The sequence below is a fragment of the Parus major genome, chromosome 1, assembly GCF_001522545.3.
Source record: "Parus major isolate Abel chromosome 1, Parus_major1.1, whole genome shotgun sequence".
NCBI classification, from domain to species: domain Eukaryota; kingdom Metazoa; phylum Chordata; class Aves; order Passeriformes; family Paridae; genus Parus; species Parus major.
This window is the reverse complement of record NC_031768.1, coordinates 75,753,572-75,769,399: the sequence shown is the minus strand read 5'-3', so window position 1 is coordinate 75,769,399 and position 15,828 is coordinate 75,753,572. Positions and strand designations below refer to the sequence as shown.

The 15,828-nt window shown below is 35.5% G+C and overlaps 1 protein-coding gene across 3 annotated transcripts in view; it reads left to right on the top strand.

Annotated features, from left to right (window-relative positions):
- The window catches only part of CNTN5 (contactin 5), a 602,350-nt gene that overhangs the window by 281,562 nt on the left and 304,960 nt on the right, over positions 1–15,828 (top strand). For all 3 annotated transcript variants that reach the window (XM_015638959.3, XM_015638922.3, XM_015638933.3), the window contains exon 3: positions 5,678–5,808. In XM_015638959.3, coding sequence (XP_015494445.1) covers positions 5,754–5,808 — 55 coding nt within the window. In that variant the 5' untranslated portion in view covers positions 5,678–5,753. The remainder of the gene's footprint in view (positions 1–5,677; positions 5,809–15,828) is intronic.

The window sequence follows — 15,828 nt, the reverse complement described above, 5'->3', positions numbered from 1 at the left end:
GTGATGAAAAGTATTTCCTAATAATACTACCTAAAACAATCCAAGTATATTTCATATTCACATCATATGCTATTATTTTTCTATCTAGATGTATGGGTGGGAATGGCTCAATTTCTAATTCTTTTCAGTTCCTGCTCTTACAAGTCTGTCTAGAACATCAGAGTTGCTTATCACTGCTGTTATTTCTTCATTACCTGTGAACATGCTACTTTTTAGAAGGGAAAGGGAAAATGGAATAATTTGAGCTTTTCTCTAGTACATATTGATATACGAAAAAATACTAGAGAGAAAACTTTTTATTTTTGTGACAAATCACAGCCTTTTCTATGAGTAGTATAGTCACTGTAGACACAAAGATTTGCTCCACTGCTTTGAGAGAGGGTGCAGATTTAAGCAATCATCTCTTTCATGTTGCTACACATAAATGGATAAATATGCATAAGATGGAAAAGGCAAATTAGGTAGTGATAATGGAAGAAAGAATTTTGATATCAGTGTCACAGTATCTATGCTAAAGGCTTTGTTTTATAAGTATTTTAATTAAAAGAAAGATAAGACCCTTGCAGTTGCATTTAAATTTAAATTTATCATAAGTGCCAGAAAACAAATATTAATGACAGTAGATGCTATTATTACCTTCAGAAAGAGCACCATCTTACTGGGTTTGGTTCAAGCCTCTTGCACATTAAGGTTGACAGCATTGAATTTGTACTCATGATCTCAGTATTCACAAATTCTACTAGGAGTCATAACCATGAGAAAATACTCACCCTGTCACTACCAGCCAAAGCAATTAATTGAAATATACTGAACGGTGAGGGCTTTAATAAGTTTTCTACAATTAACACACAGAATTAAAAGAAATTGCAAAAAGTAATTTGGCAGAAATCCTGGGAAAACAAAGGACATGGGGTAGTACCATGTGGAAATTGAAAACTGTATTTTTTAATTTTTTTGCTGGAAAAGTTAGAAAAATTACTTGTTTCACATTATATACATCTGTATCTTAGATCTCTATTTTATACGAATTTCCTTCAGGGAAAATTCATGTCGTTGGTATTAAGAAAAAATAACTTGTTGGAACTATGCTTATGATAAAGAAACCAGAATAAAAAACAGGACAAAACTTTAAAAATCAAGAAATTTTTGGCATTCAGTGATATTCAATGGTAGACAGTCCATCTTTAAATTAAAAATCTGACTATAGAGCTTTGTCAACTCATGATATTATGCAAATGGCATCTGTAAAAAGTAGTATATTCTGGACAATTTCATTATTTTTTCTTGAAGAATGAAGAAAAGAAACTCTTCCAAACAAGCCAGTTGGATTTTTGTGAGCTCCTAATTTATAACTGAGAGAAAAAACAGACACTGTTTAGCTGAAATGATTTTAAAGTCCTTTTAAGCAACATCTTCAGCTGTGTGCTTTTGCGTGATTTACTGTATATTCTGGTTTACAGTCATAAGATTTAAATGTTGTTTTTTTTTTTCTTTTTTCTTTAAAGTATTTCTCATTCTGGGACAGTTACAGATGGGAAAAAACCAAAACAAAACAGAAAATTAGCAAAATTTTCAAACCAAGAACAATTGAATACTGCTGGTATATATGCCCTTAAAGTAATTTTAGAATAAGCCAGTTTTAAGTGGAAGATTTTTCTTATAAGAAAATAAGAATAATAAGATTTAGGGGAATATTCATTAGGGTTTTTTTCAGAAATAACACCCTTTCTTTTTTTTTCTTTACTTTTTCTTAGTAAGAAAGAAGATGTTCCTCTTAATGGATTTAGTGCAGCTTTGATCTTTTTGCTATAAGTAAAAAGGAATTCTTCAATCACACATGTGTCCAGAAGTGAAAGCTCAGTCATTGGAAAGATAGATGACCACCACCTATATCTAGAACAGAAATTAGACTATCTGCCTATATTTATTAAATACATCATTTTCATCCTCTTGCCCATATTATTTCCTACAAAGCACCTTTATCACTATCCCACATACCACATGGGAAACCTATACCTGCAGCTTCAATGTCTTTGTCAGTCTGCATGAACCGTATTCCCCAACCCTGGGATGTTCATTAACTCTACTGTGTTACTATGAAATTCATTTATCCGTATGCCCATTTTTAGCCAACTATCCTTGAAGAAACAAGAAATATAGAAAAAAATAAGTAGAGATGCAAAATCCTCCATTATGACAATAATCAAGATTTCTAAGTGTTTTTAAAGATGTGCAGTGGCATATTTTTCCCTTGCTTGTTTTGCTGGCAATTCTTCTACTGAAATCAGCCAATATATTTGTACAACAAATATCCAAGTATGAAGGCCAGTGTCCAACATCCATGACTTAAATTAGATTACCTCCCTGTCATAGTGCTCTGGTTTTATATTTTCATATTCCTGTGTAGGAAAGTATGAGGTATAGATTATATTTATAGGTACAGGTTACATGGGGTAGTCACATAAATGTTATTATAGCTTTTCAGCTATGGGCTCTTTATCCAACACAGCTTGTGATAAATCTCTTGTCTTCAATGACACATTCATAATAAAAAATAAAATAATAATAAAAAAAAATCACAGAGAGTTTAAAATCTTCATGTTTCAAGATTTCTGAGAGAGTTTAAATTCACCATGTTTCAAGAATGCAAAGAGAAATGTGTATAAGTCCATCTTTTATTTTGATTTTCCCACTGTTTGGCTCCAGTTATTCTTCATTCTGGTTCTGTTCTACCAATCACAACCTTTATTAATATTATTTTAACAGTCTAATCCAATAGACATAGTAATACATAGTAATAAAAACAGCAACAATCTCACACTGAAATAGTGGAAAATTTGGTATATTTTTCCCTGTTCAGGCTAGAGAAAAATCACTAAGTTAAAACAATTTTTGTATGGTATTGTTATAAAAGTAGCTGAAAAGAGGTGAGGAAAAGAGGAAGAAGAAAAAGTAATAAAGTTGGGGGCAGGGGAAGAAATCTCTGCTTTACTCTCTTTAACAGATATGGCCATAAGGGAAAATTTTAAATTTTAATGAAAATACATATTTCCCAAAGGCCTGGCCAGCAAAGAATGCTGAATGAGATTATTCACAAACCAAAGGAACACAATGACTGAAAAGCAGATTATCACTGAAGTGAAAAACAAAGGCTGAAAACATTAATAATTAATTGAGGAGTTTTCCTGTGGAGGTTTAGATGAGTTACAAGCTCTATGTGGAAAATCACTTGTCTAGCAGATTGTTGTGCTCTCTTTCAGCGTTGCTTATACCTATGTGTACGTCCAATATTAAGTTTCCCTGGTCTGAGTTACCCGAAAGGAAGTATAAATCCTAAATGGGATTTTTTATCTGTGTTGAAAAGTGTATCAGCTGTGCTGTGCTGTTTAAATGAAAGCTGACAAGCTACACCTTTATATTGTAGCAGGAATAACTTGTATATTGTGCAGGAATAACTACCAGCAACATAAAGAGATGTCATCTTATGCTCACACAGTGTGTCTCTATATATGATGGAAAGACTGTCAGAACTGGTTATAGCTAGAGATGTTCAAAGAGCAGTTGAAATGGGATAATCCAGTAGGAACATACTCTTACATAATGATTTACATTTTTATTTTGGCAAGTGTGTAAAGCTTTGCTTCTGTTCTCTTACTGTGAAGATTCTAACATAGAGAATAGGACCCCCAAAGTAGTAAATATGGCATGTAACTAAACTGATCATAATCTGAAGGAGTAATAGTATCCCCAAAAGGGGTTTGATAGAGGAAAAAAGGAAATTCTCCTTTGTCTTATAATTATATCACATGTCATTGCTCTTGTAGTTATAAATCAGAGACTCTACTGACTGAGGATTCTTCGGACTCCAGTAATAGGATCTCAAAATCCTCCTGAATAGATATGACTAATTAAATGTAGGAAAATAACTTTATGTTTGCAACTTGATGCTTTTCAAGTCAAAGACCAGAAGTATACATTTGTCATAAAAACCCAGCTGAATCTTCTCATATTTTGGACTGACTTTTCAGATATTTGAATGCAAAATCTCTTGAGTTCCAATGTGCTAAAGCTGCTGACATTGTTAAAGTGGACTGTGCTCAAAGATGAAGTGTGCCAAAATTTATGTTCATATCATGGGACAGATAGGAAGTACAAATCTGGGGAATAGTAGGAGATGAGTATGAATAATGTATTCTCTAAAAGCACTGATTGTTTCAAACATATTGGTAGATTCTTCACACACTGAGTAAAATTGAAGAAACTGGAATCTATTTCAATCCAGTTTGCAAGTAGTAAAAACACCTGGATTCTCCTGAAACATTTGAAAAATTGCTTATACTAAATATATCAACATATTACTTTAGGAAAAAATCGCGTAATGGTTGGAGTTGAGAGGGAAGTATGCAGATATCTACTTCAAAGCCTTTTCCAAAGCAGATTCACCTGGAACAGGTTGCACAGGATTGTGTCCAGTACAGTCTTAAATATCTCCAGAGAAGGAGACTCTCAAGCTCCCTGAGCAGCCTGTTCCAGCGCTCTGTTGCCTCTCTCAGCTTTCCCTCACCAGAGAGATGCTTCAGTCCCCTCATCATCTTCACTACCTTCAGCTGAACTCTTCAGTACTTGTTTGTCTTTCTCATACTATGGAGTCAGGAACTGGACACAGCACTCCAGATGTGCCTCACCAGGGCTGACCAGAGGGGCAGGATCACCTCCCCTGACCTGCTGGCTCTGCTCTTCCTAAGGCACCCCAGGATCCCTCTGGCCTTCTGAGCCACAAGGACTCATGATGAGTCACACTGCTGGCTCAGGGACAGCTTGTTTTCCATCAGCCACCAGGACCCCCAGGTCCTTCTCTGCAGAGCTGCTATCCAGCAGGTCAAATCTCAGCCTGTACTGGGGTTACTCCTCCCCAGATGCAAGACTCTACATTTTCTCTTTTTGACCTTCAGACAATTCCTCTCTTCCCATTTCTCCAGCCTGTTGAGGCCACTCTGGAGCCCTATACAGACCTTTGGGGTACCAGCCACCCCTCCCAGTTCTGTATTATCAGCCATCTTCCTGAGGTTTACATTCAGCCAGGGTCACTGATTAATAAGTTGAACACAACTGGACCCAGTATTGATCCCTGGGGAACACTGCGAGCTACAGGCTCTAACTAAACCCTGCACCAGTGGTCACAACAATCAAATCTCTGCCCTCCAGCCAAGTCTCAATCCACCTCACTGTCCACTCATCTAACCCACACTTCCACATGAGCTTTATGAAACACTTTATACCAAATATTAACATCTTTCAGGAAAATAAGGACACACGTCAGGTTATGTACTTTGAATATGTTTGCTTTGAAAGATACGTGTATTATCTTCTAATCCTGGCTTTTTGGAAATTCAGAGCTGCAAGACATGAAGTTTTAAGGTGATATCCATATAAATACATATAAATATATATACATATATGCAGAGCACTGCCACAGACATTTGAGCTATTAACACTGTTAACTACTGGAGCAGGATCCCACTGAGTATCTGTCAGGATACCTGTTCCTGTGTATACAGAGACTTTTGGAGCTACACTTTTAATTGCATTACGAACAACTTTGTCTCTTGAATTGTTTGTCATATTATTGAGAGATATTTTTAATTTTCCTAACGGAGATCTGTCTTTGTCCCACTAGGCTAAGCTTTAATTAAGAAACGTCAACGCTGCTAACAATTGCACAAAGAAGGACGGAAGGACCTTTGTGACCAAGGATGTGGTTGTCATGGAAACTCTTGCTGTTTCTGTCACTCACTGGCTGTCTTTCAGGTAAATCAAAACAAAGAACAAGAAAACTTTGCTTATCATTTTAAGGCTCTTAACTGCAAGCAGAAATAGGAAGATGTAAAAGCATGCTGGACAAGATCAACATCATTATGAAAAATGTTTGCCTGAGTGTGATGACCCACCCTTAAGGGAAGGAAACACTTAAGATTCAAAAATGCTCCTTGGTCAAAAAAAATAACGGAAGTCAGAGGGTCTGAAAAGAAGCATAGAGTATTGTTGGTAAATTGTGCATTTGGGATGAAAATTGGTATGTTAGTCCCTGACCTGCTAAGTAGGAATGTGGCAGTGGGGTTCAGATAATAATGTAGGGTAAAGGGAAAAGAGACATTAAGCACATGGCAGTGAGTCTCGGATCAAGGGGCAGAATGGAAGACAAAATAGAAATTAAAGAATTTCATTAAAAAGAGGGAGATTAATTAAAGAAAGGAAAAGAGAAAAAGGGAGGATGAGATAAAGGGAGGACAAGAAAAAGGAAAAAGTATAGGAGAAAAGGGTACACCATCCCTCACTTCAGCATCAATCCAGATGATGGGGATGCCTACCCCAGTCTCAGTGCCAACCTGGTTGAGGGGCTAGCCATCCTGATTTCAGTGTCAACTCAGGTGATAATCCAGCTGCATCAGTGTGGCTGATATCTCCAGGGTCCCAGGCATAATGCCTGGGCTTGGGGCTGGGTACCTTTTTGTGGAGAGTCTTCTTTATTCTGAAGACAATTTCCTCACTTTCTCTGCTGGTTGCTTGTTATTCACAATCCATTTTTTAGGCCTTTCAAGAAACGGGTCTGAGGACTTCCAAAGTTTTTGTGGTCCCAATCTCACCATGTCCACTTTCTGCCATTCATTCCTGTACTCAGCTGCGCTGCACTGCAGTTCTTTCTCACAGAAAAATGCTGCTCTCTCCACCTGGCCCCTCTTCTCCAGTCAAAACTTGTTCTTTCTTAGAGCCTTCTACTACTTGAATATACTTTAGAATACTTAAGTATTCATCAGCCCCTCATAACTGAGAGCGCTAAAGGGTCTCACTTCAGATCACTGTTTGTAAGATTGCAAGAGAGTGCCTTTTAATCATACTAATATTCTATCCTGGATGCAATTCAAGTTGGTAACTTTCTTTGAAGTTTCAGAAACAGAAATATTATTTCATTTGGATTTTTCAGGCAAGAAAAATAAGTTTCAAAGGCTGCTCTTTATAAACCTGATGCTCTTCTACTTCCTGGGAATAGACAGTGTTTCTGACAAGCTGGAGAGTGGCTTATGTCAGGTGCAGATATTCAAGGCCAAAGTCTAATGAGCATTTCTCAGACCATAATGTGGCCTAAGAGTGGGTGGGAATGAGACTAAAGTCACCTTCTCTGGGCTTCTACACTGAGTGGTGAAACTTTAAAGATCTAGATTAAGATATTAACAAGTATTGAGAGGTTTATTGCATCTCAACAGTTACTATTCTTCTTCCACATTCTTCCAAAATTTACTGGGTTTGTATCATCACAAGATGAATTTCAAAAGCCATTGAAATACAACATCTTGATTAGTATCAATAAAATTATATTTGACATAGGAATTTAATATTGGAATATGCCCATGATGTCAATGTACATGCTTTGGATACATACATGAGAGTCTGATCTAATCTGGTTTCCCTCATGTAGCTTCTTTATCTTGTGTTATTCAAGTCCATTGATTTTGGACAGCGAAGTTTTTGTTTTCTTTGTGCTGAATTGTCAAACACATTGTAAATTTTAGTTTTTACTGCAAATGTTTGTATTTAGGTGATTCTAGTAATAGTACTTTAAAACTACCATCTACTAATGTAATTTATTTTTCTGAATTTAAATTTATAATTTAATTGCTACAAACTGCAAGAAAATTGATGCAAAATTCAGAAGTATGTCAGAAATTTAAATATATGATTTCTTCTTAAGAATTATTTCTTTTATCTTGAAATCTTTGAAGTAAATGTTGACATCTGGCAGAAGATATTTATCTGTGAACTAATGGGATTGAGCCTGCAGTTGGTTTCAAATATCTCCTAACTCTCAACTGTTGTTAGAGAAAATACCTGTAGAGTTTGCTCCAAATAGATTTACCTGCGTACAACACATTAATATACTTCAAAATTTTTGTGAGTCATTTAATATGCTGACAATTCTGTATCCTAAAATTAGATACACAGGAACAAGCTTCAGCTGTTTGCCATAGGCATTGTTTAGGCACATACATTCAAACAACATCTTGCAAAGACTTAAAAGCATTAGCAGTGACTAATTCTTATATAGCATTAAAGTGTGTAACTACTTGGGAAGTTAAACTGAAAGTCAATATTTACAGAAGAATTTTATTTAAATGAGATTGTATGCTGTACACTCTTTCCAGTCATTCAGCACCATATTTAAAATTTGCTATTCTTATCTGTTAATTTATTGCTCATCTCTGATGGTTTTTAAAACATTCCTTTTTTTTAAATTTCATTCTGATTTTTGATTCTTTACAGTTTTTAAAGTTTTACACCATATTAATGAAGGATATTTAAATTCTGTAACAAATAATTTTTAACTGCAGTGCTTGTTTTCACATGTTGTTGAATATGTGATAACACATACATTTTACACACCAAAAAAGGTAACTTTTTAAATTACTTAATGTGTAGGTATAATTATTCATTGTTAAATTTACTGCTATTAGAGCTGAAATTAACCAAACATAACAAAATTGGATTTGAAGACATTAAAATAAGATCATCAGTATAACTAGCAATTTACTGTCTCTATAGCTGTAATATTTGATTACATCATCCTGCATTTGAAGAGGTTTTTATATTACAGCACTCATTAAAACATGTTTACACCAGCAAATAGTTCATTCCTACAGCTGATGGTAACCTAGTAAGTTTAATGCCTGAATGCACTGTTAACAACAGAGCGATAGATATTGATGGTGTTCCACAAAGATAGTTCATTCAATTTCTGTTCTTCTAGGCTGTGTTAAAATTCAGTACTTATTTATCCATTAAATCAGTGTATCATGGGAACACTCCTAGCAGCTGGCAGAGTTTGGAAGAGAGTACTACACTGTTGTATTGATTTTGCTGTGCTGAGGGAAAGAATCCAAGTGAAGGAACAACCTCTCTATTTTGTGTTGATCCCATTTTTGTATAATTCTTATTTTAAAATTCACCCTGTTAATTTGGGTTCTGCTTAAGCATGAATGCATGGAAGTGTGATTAAGCTGTATAGAAAATAATTTTGAATGGAGAAAAAAAATGTATTATTTTCTGAACATAAGAATGAGGACAAAACTATGTCTTTAAGGTATAAGGCAATGGTAGTCGGGGAATACAGCTAGCAGTTATACACCTAAATTGTCCAAAACTTCACATTTCTGAAATATTAATAATTAACAGATGAAAAGAAGATCTCAAAATTGATATGTTCCTTCTTTCTTCCATGTAGTACTGTCCTTCAAGCCAAACTGGAGTTTAAGAATTAAGCTGTTGCTTTTGACCTAGGGACTGCCTCACTACTGAAAAGATGGCTGGAAAAAAATGTCGATTTTTGAAGGGTTTTGGGGAGATTTTTTTTCTTTTCTGTTTTTTTTCCTCCTATGAAGGTTTCCTGTAGATAAAGACTGTATGCTGCAAGAGAACAGATTGCCTTGGGGGAAGCTTAAAATATAAAATTCAGAGTAGCTTTTAAATCTGATTTGGTTACAGTAATACACAAAGTACAGAGATGCTCAGCTTAAATTTAATCCAAGTTTGTCAGAATTAGTCTGGGTGTATATTCCCAGGACCTTATTGTCCTGGTCCCCCTAATCACTTTACAGTCTCCTTTTATGTGTATAGTAAAAACTATTTATTTTTGGTTCACACTAGGAACAAGTAAGCAGAGAATCTTTTCTTTGTTTAGACTTGTTAGTTTTCTTGCTCTGACTTCTCAGAGAGGTTGGAATTACATATTACTAAAACGCTTTTCTTTAAAACAGCACCCCTGACCTTGTCATGAGACAAATAGGTATATCTCTTCACGTTTCAGAAAGGGAGGTATTTTTATAACAGAAAAAAAATGGCATTAGATTATCATCTCACAATTTATGGAAAAATTAGAATAGTGGGTTTATTTGCAGATGTAAGACACTTGAAAAAGAGACCTTGAGAATAGGACTCCTGTCATTCCTTTTAATAATTATTGCTGCCTGTTACAAGATGTTTCAAATTTAAATATATGCTAAAGGTTGCATAATAGAGTGAATAGTATTTATAGAGTTCTAATTCTATTTTAATCTAACACATATTCTGTATGCCTTTTTGTTCCCCTGCCCATTTATCTACTTCTGTAGTATTACCTTCTGTATGTTAATCGGGTCAAAGTGAGACTCATTTTCTCTGTAAGACTGCATAATTCATGACATCAATAAAATTATGGGTATAATGAAAGTAGTAAGATTTCACAAGATAGAGGCAGTACCTCTGAGACCCAGCGGTCACTGTTCGTAGCATCAAGTGGGTAAACTTTTGTCCTTAAAACTCAGCTCTGTGTACCATTCATTCTTTTTCCCATAAAACATTCTTGCTACCAAGCAATGACTGCCTAAATAATGGGGTATTTTTCTGTATCCCTCAATATGGTGCTTAAAGTTAGAACCAGCATGACTTTTGAGCAGTTGTTTGCTAGAATATAATATGGATGGAGACTTACAAAAAATGCTCTTAAGTAAGAGAGCACAAACAAACACAAGTGTCCTGTACAAAGACAAAACCTCAACAAGTTTTGACCTGCAGCTGGAATGGATCTGAGGTGCTTCATGTCTTTTATCGTGCCCATCCCTCTCCATCTGGCTATTTGGAGACTTTTAGGAATTGTCTCTATAATTTGCACTTATCAGCTTCCAAAATACATCTCAAACCTGCTCAGTATGGAAGTTTCAGATTTACAGCATCCATGGCCAGGATTAGAATTCATAGCCTAAGGTTCACAAATTCATTAACCGAACCATATAAATATGCATGCCACTCTGAGTGCCAGGACTATTTCTCGTTTTTATTCTTCCATTTTTTAGCCAATGTCCTTCCCAATTCAGTGGACAGCATGTGAAATGTTGCTTCTCTGCCAAATGAATGATGAACACATGAATAACCAGTGTTTATCACTGATAAATCTATGCAGTTACCCACAGCACCCTGCCTCAGCTCCTGGGCCTGCACTGATGACAGTATAAGGAATATCATGCAACTTTGTCACCTTTGATAGCTGGGCATAAAAGCCTGGAGACAGAGCTCCAGATAAGTACTAGTGCCTGAGGACTTTCCTGTTCACAAACTTCTGTGTAAAAATGGAAAATGAGATGACACGAACCTTCTATTGCTCATCCTGAAGCACTGCATTTGCAAAGGGTGCAAGGCAAGAAAACAGCCATGGCACTGAAAACAAAGGAAGATTACTATCCCCATCCTCTCTCCTGCATCCAGTGCTTAGTTAAATCAGGGACTAAATATTGCAATTTCTATAAATTTAATTCAAAAGAAGAAGGGAAAGCTAATTTACTGCTCCGAGAATAGATTTCATTTAATGTTAAGTATGAGAAAAGTTTTAGGCATGAAAAAAGGCACTGAGTATGGATTTAAGAAAATATTTTTAGGATAAATCCTTCTGCTTGCTTGCATGTCTGGGTTGTTCTTTATTTTTACATTTTTCTATGTTTAATTTATAAAGCTGGTTTCCTACTGCTGGCCAACAAGATGTTGAAAATAGTTCTTATGACTTTCCCCAGATATTCCATGTCATACTTTTCCAAATATGACAGTGTATGGCACCTCAACAGAAGTCCTCATCCCCAGGAATCTCTGCTACATTCATTCATACTACAGGGAATTCAGCTATTATACTACACATTGCAACAGTGATAAGGTTTTTGTAGGAATATTTGTAACTGGTTTGCTGGCAAAAGTAATTCATTCTATGAAATGACTATCATTTTCATCAAGTGTGCTTCAAGATGACCACTTCTCACTATCAGATGTAATGAAAAATGTAATATTTAGTCTGAACAAGCAACTGAGTCTGTTTTCCCTTACTTCCAGTGCCAGACATGTACAAGGAGCTGTTAGCTCATAATAGGGAATAATTTAGAGTTTCTAAGCAGCAGAAATAATATCACAAATACATAATAAGTTTTTAACTTCATTTCTAAAAGTCATTAGTGGTTAGTACAATGTTTCTTAAGCATTGACCTGGCCTTTTCTAACAGGAATGCAATCAAAAGGCAGTGAAACCTTGGAAATTGTGATAAATTCAGCTTTGAAATGAGATACTAGTTTTCAAGTAATGAGGTTAAACCAATATTGGAAGAGGTCTACTAGGAGAGCTGGCAGAAATGACAACGCCTCAAGTCAGAAAGCAAAATTAAATAACTTTAAAAATTAAATGTTTTATGGAGTTTCTAATAGAAATTCTGTGGTGGTTGCAAGTGAATATGTGAGTTCGTACGTGTGTGTGTGCATATACCTGTGCTGAAAGAGAGTAAGACTGGATTGCCTTCTAAATAGTTTTTAGTTGCATTAACCCTTTTTTCCTCCCCCCCCCTTACATTCCCCCTGGATGTTCACTGAGAGCATAGCAAGCTTTCTATGGCTTACTTTCACAGACCTGATCAGAAGTTTCTCAATGTGCTATCAATTTATCAGGCTAAATGTGTTCAGGATTTTTTTACTTTATATGACCAAGATTTAATAAAAAACAAATTGTTGGTTCATCTCCAACCACCTTATTCCAAGAAATAACACCACACTAATAGCTTTTAACCCTAAGGAATACCAAGCTCAAACCTTCTGATAGAATCTAATTTACAAGTTGCCTCCTATCTATAGAAATATAATACAGTAGTAGGAAGAACCTTAATTTGCTGATATTTTTTTGCAGTAAATAACTGAGAAAAGTACCACACTTTATGTCAAGATGTTAGGGGGAAAAAACACAACAACCAAAAACACCTGCAAGAGGGTTTTCTGTATTTATTTCTCACTGCTTGATTTCAGCATTAGGTGGCAAACATATTATTGCAAAAGTTCTCTGTGTCCTTGAGAATTCCAGTTTGCTTTTCTTCAGTTAAAAGTTCCAGTCAGGACTCTTCAAGTGGTGTGTTGCCAAGTGTGTATGGTTGTCTCTTCTGGTTTTACTTAGCATGGCCAAATATACTGACAAAACAAGATTGAACTGACAAATCACAGACTACATTTTGGAGCAAAGAAAACCTCCGTGCTCTTTTAAATGCAAAATATTTTTAAAGAAAATAATATCAGAGAAGCTAGTTGCTACCATGGATTGAATATATTTAGAGAATAAAAGATAAAATGTATATAAAACACCTTCAGAAATGATCCAGGGAGATAAAGTCATGGCTTTTTGAATGAAAAGTCATGTACTTATTAAGGTTATAAACTTTCATCAGTGATATGATTTTCTTCCCAAAGCTAAAGTCCATAGCTACTCTACATATGATAATTATCTTTGTGAGAAGGCAACACATAAGATAACCTGTCTTCTTGTAAATATTCTCCTTTGCTCCCTAGGTGTAGGTGCTCCTTTTTTCTTTCACACTTTCCCCTTGGAGTAATGGCAGTAGGTTAAACTCAAAGAAATTTTAGTCATTATGAAATTAATACTTGACTGCATCATACCTGAAGTCTTCATATACAAAAACCCACTTATGTGTTTTTGTTTCAATTTATTTTTTTATTAGCTGATTATGTAAAAAGTTTTCTTACCACTTGAAAACACAGCAACTTCTTGGAGTCACCCTGAAAGAATAATCATCAACTCATGTTGAGAACCTAATTGTTATTTGGAAAAATTACTAAATTAGAGTAAAATCTGTCAGTTTCTCTACATGGGAGACAAGCTGGTTGATGTAGAAAGGTCACACATCTAATAGCGAATAAACACTCTTCATAGCTATGTGAGCTGATGAATACAGGTAGCTATGAGGGAACTTCTTGCTATTCCATACTTAAAGATGCACTTGTCAACCCTATACTGCCTTTGTTTAAATTGGTGCAAGCAGTTCAGTGACAGCAACTTCTTAACTGTACTGTAACTAAACCTCTTCCCCAAACTGAATGAAAAGAGAGTATGAAAAATAAATCTCTCTCCTGTCAGAAAGTAGGATATATGCATACAGTGCTCCATGATAAGACAGAGGGAGGCAGTTTATCAAGCTCTGTACAGCACTGAGACTGGTAACTGCTTTGCTCAGTGGACTGCTTTGATAGGGAGGTTTTTCCCTATTAAGTGCAGTAGTGTGAAAATGTTATAATAGTGAAGAACATATCCTGCAATTTTGGCTTTTGTTCAACATGGCTAGGTGTGCTATGTACTGAGGCCATTTCAGAAGTGGTTTTAGTTTACTTCTTTGGATTTATCCATTTAATGCTGGGTATTCAAGTAGAAAGGCTTTTTCTAGTATTCTGTTAAATACTCCATTAGAGCTGGTTTTGGTTGAAATTTTTTCTGAGAGTTGTGTGTTGGGGGAGCGAGGAGGTTGTATAGTTTTTTATGTTTTAATCTTAGCATCCCTACAGCTCATACCGTGAGCTCAGTGGTGAAACTGTTCCTGTGCCATTGATGTCCACTGGGGTGTGACCCTGTGGTGAGTGCACCATAGCCTGTGTTTGCCCTTAATATGGTGTGCAGCTGTGAGCAGGGAGTGTTGTAGTCATGGCACTATATGTAGCGTCAATTTAGCTCAGTGTAAAGCTGTAGGTGGTTTGCTATGGCTCACCACACAGCCACTAAGAGTATCAACTCTGCTCAGCACAGAACTGCAAGTGATAGTACTTAAACTCCCTATAACACTGCGAATGATAGTGCTCTCATTTTGTCCAGGAAGAGATGTGAAGACAGGCATTCTGACTAAGCCTGTGATTTAAGTGAGTTAGGTAAAAAAAGAGTGTAATTTCATCATCTGCAAGAGGATGTGGCATCATTGAAATTCACTATTGATTTTAAAGTGATTAAAAAAGAACAATGGATCACAGAGTCAGCCCTTTTAAAATAAAAAGATGAGCATGTTCATAAATATTTCCTGACATTAGCACAGTGTAACTTCGCAGTTCTGAACTCCTCTCCAGAGATGCTGCTTTTCTCTAAGCCCTGTGGAATCTACTCTTAAATGAGTTGCTTGGTCTAGATCATTCTCCAACTGTTTTTCACTTGTCATTGGCATCCTGCCCTGTTCAAAAAGTTAAAAATGAAAAACCTCTCAAAAAATTATTTTAGAATGTAAAACACACAACAAAATAATGTAGAATGAAAATATGCTGAAATGGTAGAATACAGAAATGAATGTTTTTTGTCTCATAGCTATTTTCTTGCAAAGATATTGTAAAGTCAGGTTTGTGATAATGTGCTCTAAATTTACATATGTCAGAGATGGGCAGAAGGTGAGAAGTGAAATTATTACATCTGTAGAAAAACGAACACATTATGATTTTGTGACCTTAGCCACCAGGACTTCCATGAAACATTACAACTCTGTGGAATTTATACTTGTACCTATGTATCATTTACTTGTAACTCAAATTAGTATATTTTTCTTTTTGAAATATATTTTTTCTTTGCTTATTTCATATTGTTTGATGACCATTTTAGATAGAATTTTAAAAGGATAGAATTTGTATTTTCCGTTTGCTGGGGAGTTCTTGAAACTTTTTAACAGTGTTTGATGTACCACTTTAATGAGTTTAACATTCATTTGACTCATTGGGTGAAATGGGGCCTATTGATGGACTTAGTCACCTTAATATATGATTTAGTTTGTATAACTCCTGATATAGATTGTTTCCAACTGGATTACCTTATCTAACAGGAGACATGCAAGGCAAACAAAAATCTAAAAGCTGACAAGTTTGTACTTCTAGACTTCTACTATGCTCTTTAGTTTGACATTTGCATCATAATTGTTTAAGATTGAAGAACTTTTAAGCTGCACCTTTAAGGATGTCAAAACAAAT